This window comes from Amphiura filiformis, chromosome 10, assembly GCF_039555335.1.
Source record: "Amphiura filiformis chromosome 10, Afil_fr2py, whole genome shotgun sequence".
Lineage (NCBI taxonomy): Eukaryota > Metazoa > Echinodermata > Ophiuroidea > Amphilepidida > Amphiuridae > Amphiura > Amphiura filiformis.
In genome coordinates this window covers 61,496,363-61,517,895 of record NC_092637.1, presented here as the reverse complement: position 1 = coordinate 61,517,895, position 21,533 = coordinate 61,496,363, and the positions used below count along the sequence as shown (strand labels likewise).

The 21,533-nt window shown below is 35.5% G+C and overlaps 1 protein-coding gene across 2 annotated transcripts in view; it reads left to right on the top strand.

Moving 5' to 3' along the window:
* Window positions 1–21,533, top strand: part of LOC140163122 (uncharacterized) — a 127,237-nt gene that overhangs the window by 66,267 nt on the left and 39,437 nt on the right. For both annotated transcript variants that reach the window (XM_072186498.1, XM_072186497.1), the window contains exon 2: window positions 20,230–20,334. In XM_072186498.1, coding sequence (XP_072042599.1) covers window positions 20,284–20,334 — 51 coding nt within the window. In that variant the 5' untranslated portion in view covers window positions 20,230–20,283. The remainder of the gene's footprint in view (window positions 1–20,229; window positions 20,335–21,533) is intronic.

The window sequence follows — 21,533 nt, the reverse complement described above, 5'->3', positions numbered from 1 at the left end:
TGGCGACATCCGGGCTCAGTTGTGCCGAGGGGTCACATATAGCAAACAAAATAATATCTTTTTTAAATTGAAAAACGTAGTTCTGCATTTTCAGACATATTTTGTTCAATGCAATTTAGAGTTTATTTAGTGGTATATGCTCCATTGCATCTAAATAGGTTATGACCATGAACTGTGTGCTACCGTTGTTTATGCATTGTGTTTCTATAATGGGTATTCCCCTGTGGTATTCCCATTCTATATATATACCTTCGCCATCTTATGTTGTTTTCGTCCAAAAGATCTGAAAAATTCAACCTATTGGTTGACCTGAATCAACAAGCAGGGTAAGATTTTTTTTCCCTCTAAATACTATAATATTGTATAATTAGCATGGTCAATTAGTATATTTAACTAACTGTTATAGGAGAATCTACTGAAGATAAGACACAGTAAATGTAGCCATGAGAAAGGTGTACTGCTAAAGTAAATATTTATCTACTGAAGAAAATAATAAATGGGCAGATGTGATATCTACTTAAGACAGTGCACAGTGCAGGTAGGCGTGCTATCCGTAGAAGATAACATACAGCAAATATAGATATGAGGCAGGTGTACTATCTACTGCTGAAAGCAAACAACAATACAGGGTGTAACAATAAAATTTATACAATTGCATTTTGACTTCTCAGGAAAAACTAAAAGAGCTATGGCACAAATGTTATATGCAATACAATCAGTAATATCGTGGCTAAAAGAATACGTTTAGTATGTTTCTTTACTAGCTTGGGTTCAAAAGTTATGTCCGATTAATCAAATCGTCCAGAAAACGTGTTGGGCCACTTTTGCCATGTTTGCGCATATCAAGTTTGAACCGCGTAGATAAGCTTATCATGCAGTAAACTGACACAAAAGAATTATAAGTGGTGTTTCTTCATATAATTAACACGAACTTAATAATAATAATATATTTCTTTAAAATTTATAAATGAAGTCATGAAATTTCTTTCAAATAACCTTATAAATAAAGTAATTTCTCATATCCCTGAGATATCATTGGTATAAAAACTGGAAACAGTTTTTGCATCCATAAGTACAAAACAATAAAATTTTGAAGATATAGCCAATGGGGCAGGTGTACTATCAACTGAAAATAATACACAACAAATTTAAGCATGGGGCAGGTGTGCTATCTACTGAAGATGTGTCACATATAATATATCTATGGGACAGGGATGTTATCTACTAAAAATAACAACACCAAAATCAGAAATTGATCCATATGGCTGGTGTATTATTTAGATGAGATACACACAACATAATACTGAGTAATACGGCGGGTGTGCTATCTTCCGAAAATAAAACACAGCAAATTTAGGATGTAGCCACGCAGTATGAAATAATAGACGCGGAAGCGTTTGTAAGAGCCCAATACGTAACAAAATCCCAGTACGTATCAATTTGATACGTATTGGGCTCAACCTCTTCTACCTAGAACAAAAAGTGGCAAAAAATAATTCATCCCGCCCAATACGTAACAAAACTAAAATTTGATTAAAATTACTTTATTCATACTCCCTCCCTCTGTAGTGGTTTTTGTTACGTATTGGGCTCCGGTTGTTTTTCAAGCAAATTATGGATATTATGTGCATGTGTTTTTATAGAAGTACTTTATATTGACCCAGTAACTCATTTTGAGTCTTTCTAGAACAAAATATTTGACAGTGTTTTATCTCTAGACTTGGAATTTATTTGTTACGTATTGGCTTCTGGTTATTTTAAAAGGACATTATCATGATTAAATGCATGTTTTTGTTATAGAATTACTTTATATTGACTCAGTAAATCCTTTTGAGTCATTTTGAGTCTTTCTAGAAAAAAAAATTTGACAGTGTTTTTTCTCTAGACTTAGAATTTTTTTTGTTACGTATTGGGCTCTGGTTATTTATAAAGCAAATTATGGGTTTTAGGTGCATGTTTTTGTTATAGAATTACTTTATATTGACTCAGTAAATCCTTTTGAGTCATTTTGAGTCTTTCTAGAAAAAAAAAATTTTGACAGTGTTTTTTTTCTCTAGACTTAGAATTTTTTTGTTATGTATTGGGCTCTGGTTATTTTTAAAGCAAATTATGGGTTTTAGGTGCATGTTTTTGTTATAGAATTACTTTATATTGACTCAGTAACTCATTTTGAGTCTTCTAGAAAAAAATTTGACAGTGTTTTTTCTTTAGACATAGAATTTTTCTTGTTACGTATTGGGCTCTGGTTATTTTTAAAGCAAATTATGGTTATTAGTGCGTGTTTTTGTTATAGAATTACTTTATATTGACCCAGTAACTCATTTTGAGTCATTTGTGACTCTTTCTAGAGTCATTTTGAGTATTTTTAGAACAAAATATTTGTCAGTGTTTTTCGGCTGGATTTTTTTTTGTTACGTATTGGGCTCTATACATTTTTTGTGCGTTTTAGAGGTTACACTGTCGGAAAAGCTCTTTTATCCGGATTTTTTCGCATATATGGACATGACTTGACCTCCGGTTAATATTTATCGAAGAAAGAAAACAATTCGAGTGGGTCTAGATTTTTGTTACGTATTGGGCTCTATACATTTTTTATGTGTTTTGGAGGTTACACTGTCGGTAAAGCTCTTTTATCCGGATTTTTTCGCATATATGGACATGAGCTGACCTCCAGTTAATATTTATCGAAGAAAGAAAAACAATTCGAGTGGGTCTAATTTTTTGTTACGTATTGGGCTCTATACATTTTTTATGTGTTTTGGAGGTTACACTGTCAGTAAAGCTCTTTTATCCGAATTTTTTCGCATATATGGACATGACTGACCTCCAGTTAATATTTATCGAAGAAAGAAAAAAATTCGAATGGGTCTAATTTTTTGTTACGTATTGGGCTCTATACATTCTTTATGGGTTACACTGTCGGTAAAGCTCCTTTATCCGGATTTTTTCGCATATATGGACATGACCTGACCTCCAGTTAATATTTATCGAAGAAAGAAAAAATTCGAGTGGGTCTAATTTTTTGTTACGTATTGGGCTCTTTGCATTTTTTATGCGTTTTGGAGGTTACACTGTCGGAAAACCTCTTTTATCCGGATTTTTACGCATATATGGACATGACTTGACCTCCGGTTAATATTTATCGAAGAAAGAAAACAATTCGAGTGGGTCTAATTTTTTGTTACGTATTGTGCTCTATACATTTTTTATGTGTTTTGGAGGTTACACTGTCAGTAAAGCTCTTTTATCCGAATTTTTTCGCATATATGGACATGACCTGACCTCCAGTTAATATTTATCGAAGAAAGAAAAAAATTCGAGTGGGTCTAATTTTTTGTTACGTATTGGGCTCTTTGCATTTTTTATGCGTTTTGGAGGTTACACTGTCGGAAAACCTCTTTTATCCGGATTTTTACGCATATATGGACATGACTTGACCTCCGGTTAATATTTATCGAAGAAAGAAAACAATTCGAGTGGGTCTAATTTTTTGTTACGTATTGTGCTCTATACATTTTTTATGTGTTTTGGAGGTTACACTGTCGGTAAAGCTCTTTTATCCGGATTTTTTTCGCATACATGGACATGAGCTGACCTCCAGTTAATATTTATCGAAGAAAGAAAAAAAAATTCGAGTGGGTCTAATTTTTTGTTACGTATTGGGCTCTTTACATTTTTTATGCGTTTTGGAGGTTACACTGTCGGAAAAGCTCTTTTATCCGGATTTTTTGCATATATGGACATGACCTGACCTCCATTTAATATTTATCGAAGAAAGAAACAAAATCGAGTGGGTCTAATTTTTTGTTACGTATTGGGCTCTATACATTCTTTATGCGTTACACGGTCGGTAAAGCTCTTTTATCCGGATTTTTTTTTTTTTTGGACATGACCTGACCTCCAGTTAATATTTATCGAACAAAGAAAACAATTCGAGTGGGTCTAATTTTTTGTTACGTATTGGGCTCTATACATTCTTTATGCGTTACACTGTCGGTAAAGCTCCTTTATCCGGATTTTTTCGCATATATGGACATGACATGACCTCCAGTTAATATTTATTGAAGAAAGAAAAAAAATTCGAGTGGGTCTAATTTTTTGTTACGTATTGGGCTCTTTACATTTTTTATGCGTTTTGGAGGTTACACTGTCGGAAAAGCTCTTTTATCCGGATTCTTTCGCATATATGGACATGACCTGACCTCCATTTAATATTTATCGAAGAAAGAAAAAAAAAATTCGAGTGGGTCTAATTTTTGTTACGTATTGGGCTCTATACATTTTTGTATGCGTTTTGGAGGTTACACTGTCGGAAAAGCTCTTTTATCCGGATTTTTTCTCATATATGGACATGACTTGACCTCCAGTTAATATTTATCGAAGAAAGAAAAAAAATTCGAGTGGGTCTAATTTTTTGTTACGTATTGGGCTCTGTGTATTTTTTATGCGTTTTTGAGGTAACAATGTCGGAAAAACTCTTTTATCCGGATTTTTTCGCATATATGGACATGACCTGACCTCCAGTTAATATTTATCGAAGAAAGAAAAAAATTCGAGTGGGTCTAATTTTTTGTTACGTATTGTGCTCTATACATTTTTTATGTATTTTGGAGGTTACACTGTCGGTAAAGCTCTTTTATCCGGATTTTTTCGCATACATAGACATGAGCTGACCTCCAGTTAATATTTATCGAAGAAAGAAAAAAATTCGAGTGGGTCTAATTTTTTGTTACGTATTGGGATCTTTACATTTTTTATGCGTTTTGGAGGTTACACTGTCGGAAAAGCTCTTTTATCCGGATTTTTTTGCATATATGGACATGACCTGACCTCCATTTAATATTTATCGAAGAAAGAAACAAAATCGAGTGGGTCTAATTTTTTGTTACGTATTGGGCTCTATACATTCTTTATGCGTTACACGGTCGGTAAAGCTCTTTTATCCGGATTTTTTTGCATATATGGACATGACCTGACCTCCAGTTAATATTTATCGAAGAAAGAAAACAATTCGAGTGGGTCTAATTTTTTGTTACGTATTGGGCTCTGTATATTTTTTATGCGTTTTTGAGGTAACAATGTCGGAAAAACTCTTTTATCCGGATTTTTTCGCATATATGGACATGACCTGACCTCCAGTTAATATTTATCGAAGAAAGAAAAAATTCGAGTGGGTCTATTTTTTTGTTACGTATTGGGCTCTGTATATTTTTTATGCGTTTTGGAGGTTACACTGTCGGTAAAGCTCTTTTATCCGGATTTTTTCTCATATATGGACATGACTTGACATCCGGTTAATATTTATCGAAGAAAGAAAAAAATTCGAGTGGGTCTAATTTTTTGTTACGTATTGGGCTCTATACATTTTTGTATGCGTTTTGGAGGTTACACTGTCGGAAAAGCTCTTTTATCCGGATTTTTTCTCATGGACATGACTTGACCTCCAGTTAATATTTATCGAAGAAAGAAAAAAATTCGAGTGGGTCTAATTTTTTGTTACGTTATGCGTTTTGGAGGTTACACTGTCGGAAAAGCTCTTTTATCCGGATTTTATCGCATATATGGACATGACCTGACCTCCAGTTAATATTTATCGAAGAAAGAAAAAAAAAATCGAGTGGGTCTAATTTTTTGTTACGTATTGGGCTCTGTATATTTTTTATGCGTTTTGAGGTAACACTGTCGGAAAAGCTCTTTTATCCGGATTTGTTCGCATATATGGACAGGACCTAACCTCCAGTTAATATTTATCGAAGAAAGAAAAAAATTCAAGTGGGTCTAATTTTTTGATACGTTATGCGTTTTGGAGGTTACACTGTCGGAAAAGCTCTTTTATCCGGATTGTTTCGCATATATATATATATATATATATATGGACATGACCTGACCTCCAGTTAATATTTATCGAAGAAAGAAAAAAAAATCGAGTGGTTCAAATTTTTTGTAAAGTATTGGGCTCTATACATTTTTAAGCGTTTTGGAGGTTACACTGTCGGAAAAGCTCTTTTATCCGGATTTTTTTGCATATATGGACATGCCTTGACCTCCGGTTAATATTTATCGAAGAAAGAAAAAAAATTCGAGTGGGTCTATCTTTTTGTTACGTATTGGGCTCTATACATTTTTATGTATTTTGGAGGTTACACTGTCGGTAAAGCTCTTTTATCCGGATTTTTTCGCATATATGGACATGAGCTGACCTCCAGTTAATATTTATCGAAGAAAGAAAAAAATTCGAATGGGTCTAATTTGTTGTTACGTACTGGACTCTTTACATTTTTTATGCGTTTTGGAGGTTACACTGTTGGTAAAGCTCTTTTATCCGGATTTGTTCGCATATGTGGACATGACCTGACCTCCAGTTAATATTTATCGAAGAAAGAAAAAAATCGAGTGGGTCTAATTTTTTGTTACGGATTGGGCTCTATACATTCTTTATGCGTTTTGCAGGATACACTGTCGGAAAAGCTCTTTTATCCGTATTTTTTCGCATATGGACATGACCTGACCTCCAGTTAATCTTTATCGAAGAAAGAAAAAAATTCAAGTGGGTCTAATTTTTTGATACGTTATGCGTTTTGGAGGTTACACTGTCGGAAAAGCTCTTTTATCCGGATTTTTTCGCATATATATATATATATATGGACATGACCTGACCTCCAGTTAATATTTATCGAAGAAAGAAAAAAAAAAATCGAGTGGTTCAAATTTTTGTAAAGTATTGGGCTCTATACATTTTTAAGCGTTTTGGAGGTTACACTGTCGGAAAAGCTCTTTTATCCGGATTTTTTTGCATGGACATGACCTGACCTCCAGTTAATATTTATCGAAGAAAGAAAAAATTCTAGTGGTTCTAATTTTTTGTTACGTATTGGGCTCTATACATTTTTTGTGCGTTTTGGAGGTTACACTGTCGGAAAAGCTCTTTTATCCGGATTTTTTCGCATATATGGACATGACTTGACCTCCGAATAATATTTATCGAAGAAAGAACAAAAATCGAGTGGATGTAATTTTTTGTTACGTTATGCGTTTTGGAAGTTACACTGTCGGAAAAGTTCTTTTATCCGGAATTTTTCGCATGTATGAACTTGACCTCACCTCCGGTTAATATTAATCGAAGAAAGAAAAAAATCAAGGGGGTCTAATTGTTTTGTTACGTTATACGTTTTGACTCCGACACTCTCAAAAAAGTTCTTCAATCCGGATTTTTTTTGCATAAATGGAGTTGACCTGACCTACGATTAATACCTATCGAAGAAAGACAAAAGTGGAGAGGGTCTAATTTTTACGTTATGCGTTTTGGCTCCGACACTGTCCGAAAAGTTCTTTTATCCGGATTTTTTTTCGCATTTTGTCTTGACCTCCAACATTTATCGAAGAAAGAAAAAAAATCGAGTGGGGATTTTTTTTTAAATTTGTACAGATACAGAAACTAATTTTTTTTTTAATTAAAATTTTTTTGAAAGACTAGTCTTAATTGATTATCTAACAAGTATCCAGTAGTAAAAATTGACAATATCCCTAATGGATGAACCAGTATTTAATACTTGTTAGGATTTTTAAAAGCTGAAGGTTTAAAAAAAATCGACAAGACCGACCTGGCCATTCTTCCCATTTTGAACATAGAATAGCTTGTTATTTAGAGGGCGAATGCGTACGGGATGAGAGTGTCCTGGGATGAAAGTGTGCGGGCTGCGTGGAAATATACGTGGTGAAAGTGTGCAGGGTGAAGTGTCCAGTACTATCCCATACTTACAATTTATTATGAATCGGATATTCATATTGGTATCGGTACCTTGCGAAAAAGTTATATTCGATCATCGATTTTTATTATACAAGATAATAATTATCTAGTTCTGTTCAGTAAGCCAATGGGCGGATATCGTGAGTAATTATACGAAAAATATGTCCAATATACGATATTTGTTAATGTCACTGATATAATTTGATATAGTATAAGCTATTTAAACGTGTGAGCAAATCCTATTGGGTGACGCACGTTATAAAAATGGAGAAATTATGCAAAAATTATCAATTATTATCCTGGTGGGCCAGAACAGGTATTATTTTAATGCTTACATTCTTAAGAGGGTTGAGTGAGTGTTATATTCTTTCTTTTTTAATTTTTAAAAATTGTTTTATTATTATTATTTTCCTCTAAAACTTGCCCCTCTCTAGATCGTGGCCCTACACACCGACATCGCCTGGCTAATAATTACTTGGTACACGCAGAGATACTAAAATAAATACCCGGGATCGATACACGTGAATGTACTATGCACGATTTTGATATTCAGACGAAAATCTTTGGATACCGGTGTCACAGTGTCATCGCTCCGATATCTTCATGGCAGAAATCGCCATGGTAGGTTGAATCCACAGCCACGCATGGCCATTTTGTTCCGACCTTTGAGACGCATAATTAGTCGAGGGACATGACTAAGGCTACTCACAATAGCCGGGTAATTGATCTTGATTGTGCGTAAGTAAGCTTGTATACGCCATTGTCAATGGTCATCGACTTTTATACTGCCTCCACGGGAGTAGTGAGTGTAGCTGTACTACGCGCTGTAGTCCATGCAGGACCAACGCAATATAAAATCAGAATGTTGGTGAGTTTTTGAGTTCAAGACGCAAGCTTCTTTCTCAAGACGCTAGCTAACGACTATCATATATGTTCAACACGTATATTCAAGTGCAAGGAACCACATCTGGATTCTTCAGACGAAATCATTTACGGGAGATATTCATCATTTTCTACCCCGATATCCAAAGATTTTCGTCTGAATATCAAAATCATGCATAGCACATTCACGTGTATCGATCCCTGGTATTTATTTTAGTATCTCTGCGTGTACCAAGTAATTATTAGCCAGGCGATGTCGGTGTGCCCCATTTACTACATTTTTTTTTATTTTACTGAGAAATTTGCTATATTTTACTGGCAGAATTTGCTTTAAAATGAGTATATATGGCCTTCACTTTGAATGCTCCTAATAGCTTAAAATTAAAGCTTGTATATCAATAATATAAAGTGTAATACAAACTTTTGTAATGCAAGAAACTGCTCAAGATTATAAAAGAGGCTCCATCACTGAAAACACGCATTAGTGCCTACTATTAATTTCAAGAGTTCATAGGTCAAAACCAGAGGTCTCAGAAAAATGTTTGTATTGACTTTTGATCCAAATATCCATCGCCACTTGATATACTTTCCATGACGCATAAATCATTTTGCAAACATTTACCATGTAAAAATTACATTTTTGGGACAAAGCTGCAAAAAAACCCAAAAATCAAATGTCTTGAATGAACACAAAACATATGAAGTTACTACCCCCATGCAAAACCGATGACCCCTTTTTATTGCTTTAACCTAAAATTGTGGTGAAACCGACACCAAATGATAAACATTTTCACTCCCCACAAACACTTTTGTGGGTCAACCAGAATCAAATTTAAAAGAAGAGAATCCATTTTCTGGAATCCGTCACTCCCCATCTAGCCTCCTGTTATGCACATGGTGCGCCTAACTTTATAGGCCATATGCCTTTAACCATTATTAGTTTTCTAAATCACACCAGAATGCATCAAATTAGTCCAAAATAGTCGAATGTCAATTTTCCGGGGAGGCTTTCCACTGAGGCTCTGGACCCCGACAGAGGCCTAGCATTGAGCCCCTGGACCCCCTGTCGATGTCCTTGGGCACGCCCATGATATTCTTGCAGCAATTTCATGTTCAAAGGGAAGCAAGAAACGTCATTCCCTCCATAATAATTTCCAACTTGTTTTTATACTTTTGTAGGCCTACATCGCGGCATCACATGATCAGTTGTACAGTGACTTGTTAACTCTAAAAAGTAAATCTATGACTTTAGTGCTGTAAAATTCTGACTGGATAATGTGAGAACCAGTAGGCCTACAAGTGTCAACCGAAAGCATTCGATAAAAACAAATCAAAAACAAAAAAGACCAAGGACTTGTTTTTAGTTAGGAGAGGAGAATATCAATTTTGTTTACCTGATTGGTGGGGGGGGGGGGGACCTGAAAGGGGGAACGTAAAAAATCGAGAAAAAATATGGAAATCCTCCATCCCCCCTTGTTGGCGTAAATAATGACCGCTCCCTAAATGACGTAACTTTGCGGGCTGCCGCTAGAAGGGGGTGGGTGGTATCCTCCAATTCTTAATGTTCTCGGTAAAAGTGACGGTTGTCGGCAAAACATATAGGATTGTCGGCAGATTACAAAAGTTAATGTGCGGAAGTTGTTGATATACAATATTGTTATTGTAAAAGTAGTTAATAATGAAAAGAAAATATTGAGGAAAATTGTTTGATAATCACCCCCCACACACACACACACACACTTTTTAGATTCTTGAGCGCCCTGGAGAAAAAATAAAATTGGGATCTACAATTCACAATTGTATTAGACAGACCAAAATATTTCCGTCGGCAAAATATGCCGCTTACCCCCCCAATCCGATTGGTCTAACGACGCCCCTGCTTGGTGCCTGGGGAGAAAGTAGATCGGTGCACTGACCAAGGGTGTACAATGTTACTAAAGGTTCGCTATTCCGAAAAACACGGTTCTCTATTCCGAAGGTTATCTATTCCGAAAATTCTCAAAACACAAACAGGCTCTCTATTCCGAAAACAAAAAGGTTCTCTATTCCGAATATGAAAAAAAGTTCTCTATTCCGAATATGAAAAAATGGGTTCTCTACTCCGAATATGAAAAAAGTTCTCTATTCGGAATATGAAAAAATCTAAATAGGGTTCTTTATTCCGAAATGAGTCACCGTGATCTCTATTCCGAATTATAAAAAGGGTTCACTTTTCCGAATCTGTCGATGTTGAATCATGTTTGTGCCCTCTAGCAAGGTCCTTTGAAGTTGACCAAAGCACCGCTAAACCAATGTGTCATGTGTGGAACAACCGTAACAAATGTCTGTTTAAAAAAAATCGATAGAGGTATCTGGAGTTCCTGTGATTACTTGTGAAGGTAGAGAATAGTTTGAAGTTTGTAACTGTGGAGTCTGCAATGTTTTGTACGTGAAGAACGATTATAGAAAACTGGTTAATTTGCATACAATTTGCATGGTCACCTCACCGTCATCTTTGTGTATTTTCCCAGCTATTTCCTTTTGCTTCTTTTGTCTGTTTGGCATGTTTTGGTACCTTTTTGTGTCTTTATTTATTCTCTTTGTTTGTTGATGTTATTCATGTATAGGCATCCCTTCAATTTATTGCTTGTCAATATTGGGTTTAGCCTGGCGTTTCGCCGAATGTTATAAATAAATAAATAAATAAATAAATCATCATGCATGGTCATCAAGTATATTGCTAATCAGACAATATGAAGATAGCTGATGACTATATGACGTCATTGCTATCTACTGATGTTAGCTGATGGCTCTCTGAAATCATTGCTATCTACTGAATATAGTTGATGACTAAGTTAAGTCTTTGATATCTACTGATGTTAGCTGATGGCTCTGTGGAGTCATTGCTATCTCCTGAAGATAGCTGGCTGCTCTGTGAAGTTATTGCTATCTACTTAGAAAAGCGGGCGGCTATGTAAACTCATTGATATCTACTTAAGACACTGGTGGCTATGGGAAGTCAGAAGATACATGTAGTTGACTGTTCTGTGAAGTCATTACTATCTACCATGTCTACTGAAGATTACCGATGGCAATGTGAAGTCAGTGCTATCAAATAAATATCTGCGAAATCATTACTATCTAACTAGTGAAGATAGCTGTTGGCAATATAAAGTCAGTGCTATCTGCTGAAGATAACCAGTGCTATCTACTTAAGATCGCCGATTGCCCTGAGAAGTCATTTCAAACTACTAAAAATAGCTGCTTGTTCTGTGAAGTCTTTGCTATCTACAGAGGTTACCTGATGGCTATGTCAATTAATTTCATTACCGAAGATAGCTGATAGATCTGTGAAGTCATTGCTATATCTGGTGAAGATAGCTGATTACTGTGTGAAGCTATCTACTAAATATAGCTGATGCCTATGTGATATCATTGCTATCTACTGAGGTTAGCTGATGGCTATGTGAAGTTATTGCTAAATATTCAAGATAGCTGATGGCTCTATGAAGTCATTGTTATTTGAAGTTAGGTAATGTATATGTGATGTCATTATTATCTACTGAAGATAGCTGATGTCTAATATGGAGTAATTGCCAGCTACTAAAGAAAGCCGATGGCTATTATGAAGTCATTGCTATCTACTAAAGATAGATGGTTGCTCTGTGAGGTCATTGTTATCTACTGAGGTTAGCTGATGGCTATGTGAAGTCATTAATATCTACTAAAGATAGTTGATGGCTATGTGAAGTCATTTGTATCTACTGAAGATAGCTGATGGCTATATGTGATGTCAATGCTACCTACTGATATTAGCGGATGGCTATGTGAAGTCGTTGCTATCTGCTGAAGATAGCTAATGGCTATGTAAAGTTAATGCTATATACCGGGGTTAGCTGATGGCTCTGTGAAGTTATTCTCACCTACTAAAGGGAAACAGGACATTTCGCATCCCTACCATTTCACCCCCTACATGCTGAACTGCTGAATATAGTGCCCACACACCACGTATCTACTAAAGGGAAACAGGACACTTCGCCTACCTGACATTTCGCCCCCTATATGCTGAACTGCTAAATCTATATTTAGATATAGATTTAGCAGCCCACCGATATAGATTTAGCAACCCACCGAATTAGTTATGGTTAGGGTTTAGGGTTTGGACTTAGGGTAATGGTTTAGGGTTTAGGATATTCGGGTTAAGGTTTTCAGAACGTAAGGGTAAGGGCGCTGCGTGTGGTCAGGGTTTTGGTTTGGGACTTGGGTTAAGATTTATAGTTATAGGGCTTAGGGTTAGGGTTAAAGGTTAGGGTGAGGGTTACGGCCTATATCAATTGCCAACTTGATACAGTATTTGCCAATTTAGAAATGGTAATATAAAGTCATTGTTATCTATTGATATAACCTGATGGCTACGTTAAGTCATATTTATTTACTGAGGTTGCTGATGGCTATGTGAAGTAATTGCTATCTACTGAAGATAGCTGATGGTTATGTAAAGTCAGTGCTATCAAATGAAGATAGCAGATTGTTCTGTGAAGTCATTGCTATCTACTGAAGATTATATTTCATATTTTATTTCATTGTGGCATTTTTCCCAGGGGGCGTTGAACCTCCTTGATATACGAGGGTCATTCAAAACGTTCTACCTCCACTCTTATAACTTCTGTCCTGTATAAAATGATAGCTTCTTCAAGCTTAGCATATTATACATTTAAATGTTACCTACAATGTATTTTGATACATTTTCCATTTTTTGTAGGTGAACTCATAACCAAAATAAGATTTTATATGCCGGAAACGTTAAAAAGTCGTAAACATTTAAATGAAAATATGTGTGTATTCCTCTTACGAGATTAGCTCGATATACAAGTGTTATGATTAGGTAAAATTTTTGTGTTGCCCTCCGCGGCCGGGTCAAAATCGCGAAAATAATTATGGGCAGGGTTTTTGGGGTTTAAAAAAACCAATTTAATTTAAAAAATTAATCAGTAAACTAAGAGTTAATTGTGAAGGGCCTTGATATTATTTACTTCAATAAAATATTCAACATCGGGTAGAAAATACAGCCGATATTATGCATTTGCCTCTCTTCACTCATGTTACTGTGAGTCCGGCTGTACCACCAGATTTTAGGATTGGGAGGGCAAGACAACAATTTAGTTTTTTTGGCCTAATATACTCAGCATATTATAAATGAAACAACATCAAATGTGTAACCAAACATTAATAATACCAGTTATAAAAATGTATTTTATGTTTAAAAACATATCCCAGCATCCAATTCTTTTCGGTAAATCCCATAAGCCTTTGCGAGTACACCTGAGATGTCGTTACTTGACGTCACGTCGACTTATATATATACAATGCGCAGTAACGATGTTTGCTAAACGATGTTCGCATCGGCCTGACGCGTACTGAAGTCAAATGACGACATCTCAGGTGTAATCGCAAAGGCTTATGGGTTCACCGAAAAGGTCAATTACACTGAAGTATTAATTTAGCAAGATTGAAAAAATATGTGCGTTTCCGATCACCCCTCCGCACCACACCCTAATCAGCACCAATGGAGTATCGCCCTGGGGCAGAGTGGCAAGTTCCCCTCTCCTGCTCAGTCGACAGAAATGTGAAAAAAAATACAGTTTGCAATTTCCTTTTGGTTTATTTTAGACTTAGATTTGTCAACAATGTAGGCCTAAATAACTATACCCAAATTTTCACAAAATACAGTCCGAAATTGAATCAAGCGCCGATAAAATTTCAGAAGCGGTGGTCTCAAGGGGCTGTCATTTTCTTCTAAAGGGGATGGGGTCATTATGTCCGACCAGAGTCCATTTTGTTTACGGCCGCCCTGTCTCTCTCCGTTTTCTGTTTTTCTCCACCCACTCTTCTTTATACGTTAACCATCACGTTCTTTCTTGCTTAGGCCTATATCTCTACGTTTTCTCTCCTTTTATTCGTTCTTCTATGGAATTTATTCCCGCGTTTCATCACAGTCCACCGGCTTTCTTTTAAACCCTCCTACCCTCGGATCCGTGGATAATGACTGGTAATGAAGACTATGTAACATTATATCTTGGTGTAGATTATTCATCCAGTAGTTCAAAACATTATTTGTAAATTAAATCAAATACTGGAACTAAAATTTGCAACTCACTTTGCTACGTTGCGTCCGAAAGCATCGGACTTCGTCAGGCATCTGATTGAAGATGTTGTGATGACGTCAGATGTTCCAGTATTTGATTTAATTTACAAATAATACTATGTAACATTATTAATAAGTTCAATGTTTGGTTACTGGTTACTGGATTTTCGATTACAATTTTTTTTCATTAAAAGAAATAATAGTGTCTGCCAATCATTACACTACAATTGTTATTTCTTGCGCTCTTTGATTTCTTCAATAAAGTAAATCCCCTGGCCCTCTATAATTACGCACAAAAGATCGCCGCATGATCCGACAGTGTGTGTAATCATTGACATTGATTTGTGGAGAAAGAATGGATTTTTGGCACTTAGTAGGCCTATTTTAGAAGCGGAATTTGAAACTGGGGCGGGTTAATGGGGGTACAGAACTTTTTGTTCATAGGTCGTATGTAATTATGTATCATTCCATTAGCCAAAGATGGAAACGAACCAAGATTGTGGGACAGTCCAGGACAGTCTGTGTGGGACTGCACACATCTTACACAACACTCATCTCAAATTGTGTTTCGGTGCCTTAACAAGCGATTTGTTACGAACGAATGAACTAATGGCACGGTATTGCTTCAGCTGGCTTCGCCGCTAAAAATATCAGAATAAAACCATTATTTTTACATTAACACCTACAAATGGAATAACCTATCAAAAATAACACCTTTTTTTGTCTATGATTAATATTAATGGGATATCAAATGAAGTCGAACCATGAAACCAAAAATCCTATAAACCCCATTTTTGACATGCAAACCTCCAAACGCATAACAAAAAAAAATCTGTGAACTTGTAGTCCTAATGTATATGGCATATTGGATGGCCTAGGGCAAAGTTAGCCCATATTTGCAAGACTATCCTTGCCTTCAAGGTAAAACAAACATACTCATGTTACCCTCGGGCCATGAGCTGGCCTGGTGTGGATCTTACCCAGGGAAAGATGACATTCCAATATGCGCCTTTAAAAGAAATAGTCGGTACTTCCTTTTCTTCAATAAATAAATATTAATTGGAGATCAAATCAAGTAAATCCTTGCGAAAAAAATCCGGATAAAAGAACTTTTCCGGCAGTGTAACCTCCAAAACACATAACGTAACAAAAAATTAGAACCACTCGAATTTTTTCTTTCTTCGATAAATATTAACTGGAGGTCAGGTCATGTCCATATATGCGAAAAAATCCGGATAAAAGAGCTTTACCGACAGTGTATTCTCCAAAATGCATAAAAAATGTATAGAGCCCAATACGTAACAAAAAATTAGACCCACTCGAATTTTTTTCTTTCTTCGATAAATATTAACCGGAGGTCAGGTCATGTCCATATATGCGAAAAAATCCGGATAAAAGACCTTTACCGACAGTGTAACCTCCAAAATACATAAAAAATGTACAGAGCCCAATACGTAACAAAAAATTAGACCCACTCGAATTGTTTTCTTTCTTCGATTAATATTAACCGGAGGTCAAGTCATTTCCATATATGCGAACAAATCCAGATAAAAGAGCTTTTCCGACAGTGTAACCTCCAAAACACATAAAAAATGTAAAGAGCCCAATACGTAACAAAAAATTAGACCCACTCGAATTTTTTTCTTTCTTCGATAAATATTAACTGGAGGTCAGCTCATGTCCATATATGCGAACAAATCCGGATAAAAGAGCTTTACCGACAGTGTAACCTCCAAAACACATAAAAAATGTATAGAGCCCAATACGTAACAAAAAATTAGACCCACTCGAATTTTTTTCTTTCTTCGATAAATATTAACTGGAGGTCAGGTTATGTCCATATATGCGAAAAATCCGGATAAAAGAGCTTTACCGACCGTGTAACGCATAAAGAATGTATAGAGCCCAATACGTAACAAAAAATTAGACCCACTCGAACTTTTTTTCTTTCTTCGATAAATATTAAATGGAGGTCAGGTCATGTCCATATATGCGAAAAAATCCGGATAAAAGAGCTTTTCCGACAGTGTAACCTCCAAAACGCATAAAAAATGTAAAGAGCCCAATACGTAACAAAAAATTAGACCCACTCGAATTTTTTTTTCTTTCTTCGATAAATATTAACTGGAGGTCAGCTCATGTCCATATATGCGAAAAAATCCGGATAAAAGAGCTTTACCGACCGTGTAACGCATAAAGAATGTATAGAGCCCAATACGTAACAAAAAATTAGACCCACTCGAACTTTTGTCTTTCTTCGATAAATATTAAATGGAGGTCAGGTCATGTCCATATATGCGAAAAAATCCGGATAAAAGAGCTTTACCGACAGTGGAACCTCCAAAACACATAAAAAATGTATAGAGCCCAATACGTAACAAAAAATTAGACCCACTCGAATTGTTTTCTTTCTTCGATAAATATTAACTGGAGGTCAGGTTATGTCCATATATGCGAAAAATCCGGATAAAAGAGCTTTACCGACCGGGTAACGCATAAAGAATGTATAGAGCCCAATACGTAACAAAAAATTAGACCCACTCGAACTTTTGTCTTTCTTCGATAAATATTAGTTGGAGGTCAGGTCATGTCCATATATGCGAAAAAATCCGGATAAAAGAGCTTTTCCGACAGTGTAACCTCCAAAACGCATAAAAATGTATAGAGCCCAATACGTAACAAAAAATTAGACCCACTCGAATTGTTTTCTTTCTTCGATAAATATTAACTGGAGGTCAGGTTATGTCCATATATGCGAAAAATCCGGATAAAAGAGCTTTACCGACCGGGTAACGCATAAAGAATGTATAGAGCCCAATACGTAACAAAAAATTAGACCCACTCGAACTTTTGTCTTTCTTCGATAAATATTAACTGGAGGTCAGGTCATGTCCATATATGCGAAAAAATCCGGATAAAAGAGCTTTTCCGACAGTGTAACCTCCAAAACGCATAAAAAAATGTATAGAGCCCATACGTAACAAAAAATTAGACCCACTCGAATTGTTTTCTTTCTTCGATAAATATTAACCGGAGGTCAAGTCATTTCCATATATGCGAAAAAATCCGGATAAAAGAGCTTTTCCGACAGTGTAACCTCCAAAACACATAAAAATGTAAAGAGCCCAATACGTAACAAAAAATTAAACCCACTCGAATTTTTTTCTTTGTTCGATAAATATTAACTGGAGATCAAGTCATGTCCATATATGCGAAAAATCCGGATAAAAGTGCTTTACCGACCGTGTAACACATAAAGAATGTATAGAGCCCAATACGTAACAAAAAATTAGACCCACTCGAATTTTTTTTCTTTCTTCGATAAATATTAAATGGAGGTCAAGTCATGTAAATATATGCGAAAAAATCCGGATAAAAGAGCTTTTCCGACAGTGTAATCTCCAAAACACATAAAAAATGTATAGAGCCCAATACGTAACAAAAAATTAGACCCACTCGAATTTTTTTCTTTCTTCGATAAATATTAACTGGAGGTCAAGTCATTTCCATATATGCGAAAAAATCCGGATAAAAGAGCTTTACTGACAGTGTAACCTCCAAAACACATAAAAAATTTATAGAGCCCAATACGTAACAAAAAATTAGACCCACTCGAATTTTTTTCTTTCTTCGATAAATATTAACCGGAGGTCAAGTCATTTCCATATAGGCGTAAAAATCCGGATTAAAGAGCTTTTCCGACAGTGTAACCTCCAAAACGCATAAAAAATGTAAAGAGCCCAATACGTAACAAAAAATTAGACCCACTCGAATTGTTTTCTTTGTTCGATAAATATTAACTGGAGGTCAGGTCATGTCCATATGCGAAAAAATCCGGATAAAACAGCTTTACCGACCGTGTAACGCATAAAGAATGTATAGAGCCCAAACGGCAACCACCAAAATCAACACTCTTTCCCGACAGGGCAACCTCCAAAACGCATAAAAAATGTATAGAGCCCAATACGTAACCAAAAAATCCAGCCAAAAAACACTGACAAATATTTTGTTCTAAAAATACTCAAAATGACTCTAGAAAGAGTCACAAATGACTCAAAATGAGTTACTGGGTCAATATAAAGTAATTCTATAACAAAAACACGCACTAATAACCATAATTTGCTTTAAAAATAACCAGAGCCCAATACGTAACAAGAAAAATTCTATGTCTAAAGAAAAAACACTGTCAAATTTTTTTCTAGAAGACTCAAAATGACTCAAAATGAGTTACTGAGTCAATATAAAGTAATTCTATAACAAAAACATGCACCTAATAACCATAATCAGCTTTGTTCTAGAATTATTCAAAATGACTCAAAATGAGTTACCGGGTCAATATAAAGTAAGTTTATAGCAAACAAAAATGCAACTAATCACCACAATAACCAGAGACCAATACGTAACAAAAAAAAAGTCTAGAGAAAAAACACTGTAAAAAATAATTTTCTAGAAAGACTCAAAATGACTCAAAAGGATTTACTGAGTCAATATAAAGTAATTCTATAACAAAAACATGCACCTAAAACCCATAATTTGCTTTAAAAATAACCAGAGCCCAATACGTAACAAAAAATTCTAAGTCTAGAGAAAAACACTGTCAAAATTTTTTTTTTTCTAGAAAGAATCAAAATGACTCAAAAGGATTTACTGAGTCAATATAAATAATTCTATAACAAAAACATGCATTTAATCATGATAATGTCCTTTTAAAATAACCAGAGGCCAATACGTAACAAATAAATTCCAAATGTCAAATATTTTGTTCTAGAAAGACTCAAAATGAGTTACTGGGTCAATATAAAGTACTTCTATAAAAACACATGCACATAATATCCATAATTTGCTTGAAAAACAACCGGAGCCCAATACGTAACAAAAAATGTATAGAGCCCAATACGTAACAAAAACCACTACAGAGGGAGGGAGTATGAATAAAGTAATTTTAATCAAATTTTAGTTTTGTTACGTATTGGGCGGGATGAATTATTTTTTTGCCACTTTTTGTTCTAGGTAGAAGAGGTTGAGCCCAATACGTATCAAATTGATACGTACTGGGATTTTGTTACGTATTGGGCTCTTACAAGCGTTCTGTCTACTGGAGATAGTAAAAACACAGCAAATGGTGTCAATGGGCAGGTGTAGTATCTGCTGAAGGTAACACATAGTAATGGTAGTCATGGGACAGGTATATTGTTACCGTATATTTTATTTCTTAATTTTCATGACATTATTCCTGTTATTCTCATGTAGCTTGTCATGTTAATGCATTATGAACCATACCTATACCTTTACACGTGTTTTATATACGGTTTTATTTAATTTCAAAATCACAATTGGCGTATTTATTTGATTTTTAATTTCTTTTTATTTAATTATTATATGTGATTAGAATGTCTTCTTTAGGTATTTGTTTGTTTGTATGTTATAATTGTGTTCTAAACTAAATTAAATATATCATTCATTCTGCGTATCACAGTGAGAAATCCGTGAATTTTAAGGATCCACCTCGTAAGATTTATAGTTCACAACCATGGATACCAAAGGGTATGACTCGGAGCAAGAACGTGAATCTGAGAATGAGGTAAATTCAATTCTAATTTTATGTGAGCTTTCCAGATTGTATTGTAATACATAAACCATTATTATTATTATTATTATTATTATTATTATTATTATTATTATTATTATTATTATTATTATTATTATTATTATTATTACTAGTGCACCTGCAGTTGTAATGGCCCTGTAGCCCGATAGGACAAAGTTTGAAATCCATGACATCTAACCTTTGACCTCGGATGACCTCCATATAATGTTTTTCATGCTCCCCTCATAGGAAGGATTCCACCCACTAAGTTTGAGCCCGGTCAGACAAAGTTTGAAATTTGACCCCTCCGTAATGACCTTTGACCTCGGTTGACCTCGATTTTATTTTGTGCATATATTTCCCTCGTATCAAGGATTCCATCCACCAAGTTTGGGCCCGATCGGACAAAGTTTGAAATTTTGACCTTTGACCTTGACCTCCGATGACCTTCAAAACCACATGGCCAACATGCTTTTCCCAATACCTATCTATATCCAAAATTTCAGCGCGATGCGTTGAAGCGCGGCGAAACGCATAGCCGGACAGACAGATAGATAGATAGACAGACAGATAGATAGATAGACAGACAGATAGAGACCGCTTATTATTTTATTAATATAGATTGTTGTTGTTGTTGTTGTTGTTGTTGTTGTTGTTGTTGTTGTTGTTGTTGTTGTTGTTGTTGTTGTTGTTGTTATTATTATTATTATTATTGTTATTATTAGTGTTATTATTATTATTATTATTACTAGTGCACCTGCAGCTGTGAGAGCCCTGATGCTGTGAGAGCACTGACATGACTGTTTGACCCCAGATGACCTTTGACCTCGGATGACCTCGGTGTAATTTTTTTCATGCAGGATTCCACCTATCAAGTTTAAGCCCAATAGGGCAAAGTTTAAATTTAGCCCCTACATGACCTTTGACTTGGGTTGACCTCAATTTTGTTTTGCGCATATATTCCCCTGGTATCAAGGATTCCACCTACCAAGTTTGAGCCCGATGACATTTGACCTTTGACCTCGGATGACCTCCATATGATGTTTATCATGCTCCCCTCAGACGAAGCTTTCGACTCACCAAGTTTGAGCCCGATCGGACAAAGTTTGAAATTTGACACCCTCCGTAATGACCTTTGACCTCGGTTGACCTCGATTTTATTTCGCGCAGTATATTCCCCTCCTATCAAGGAT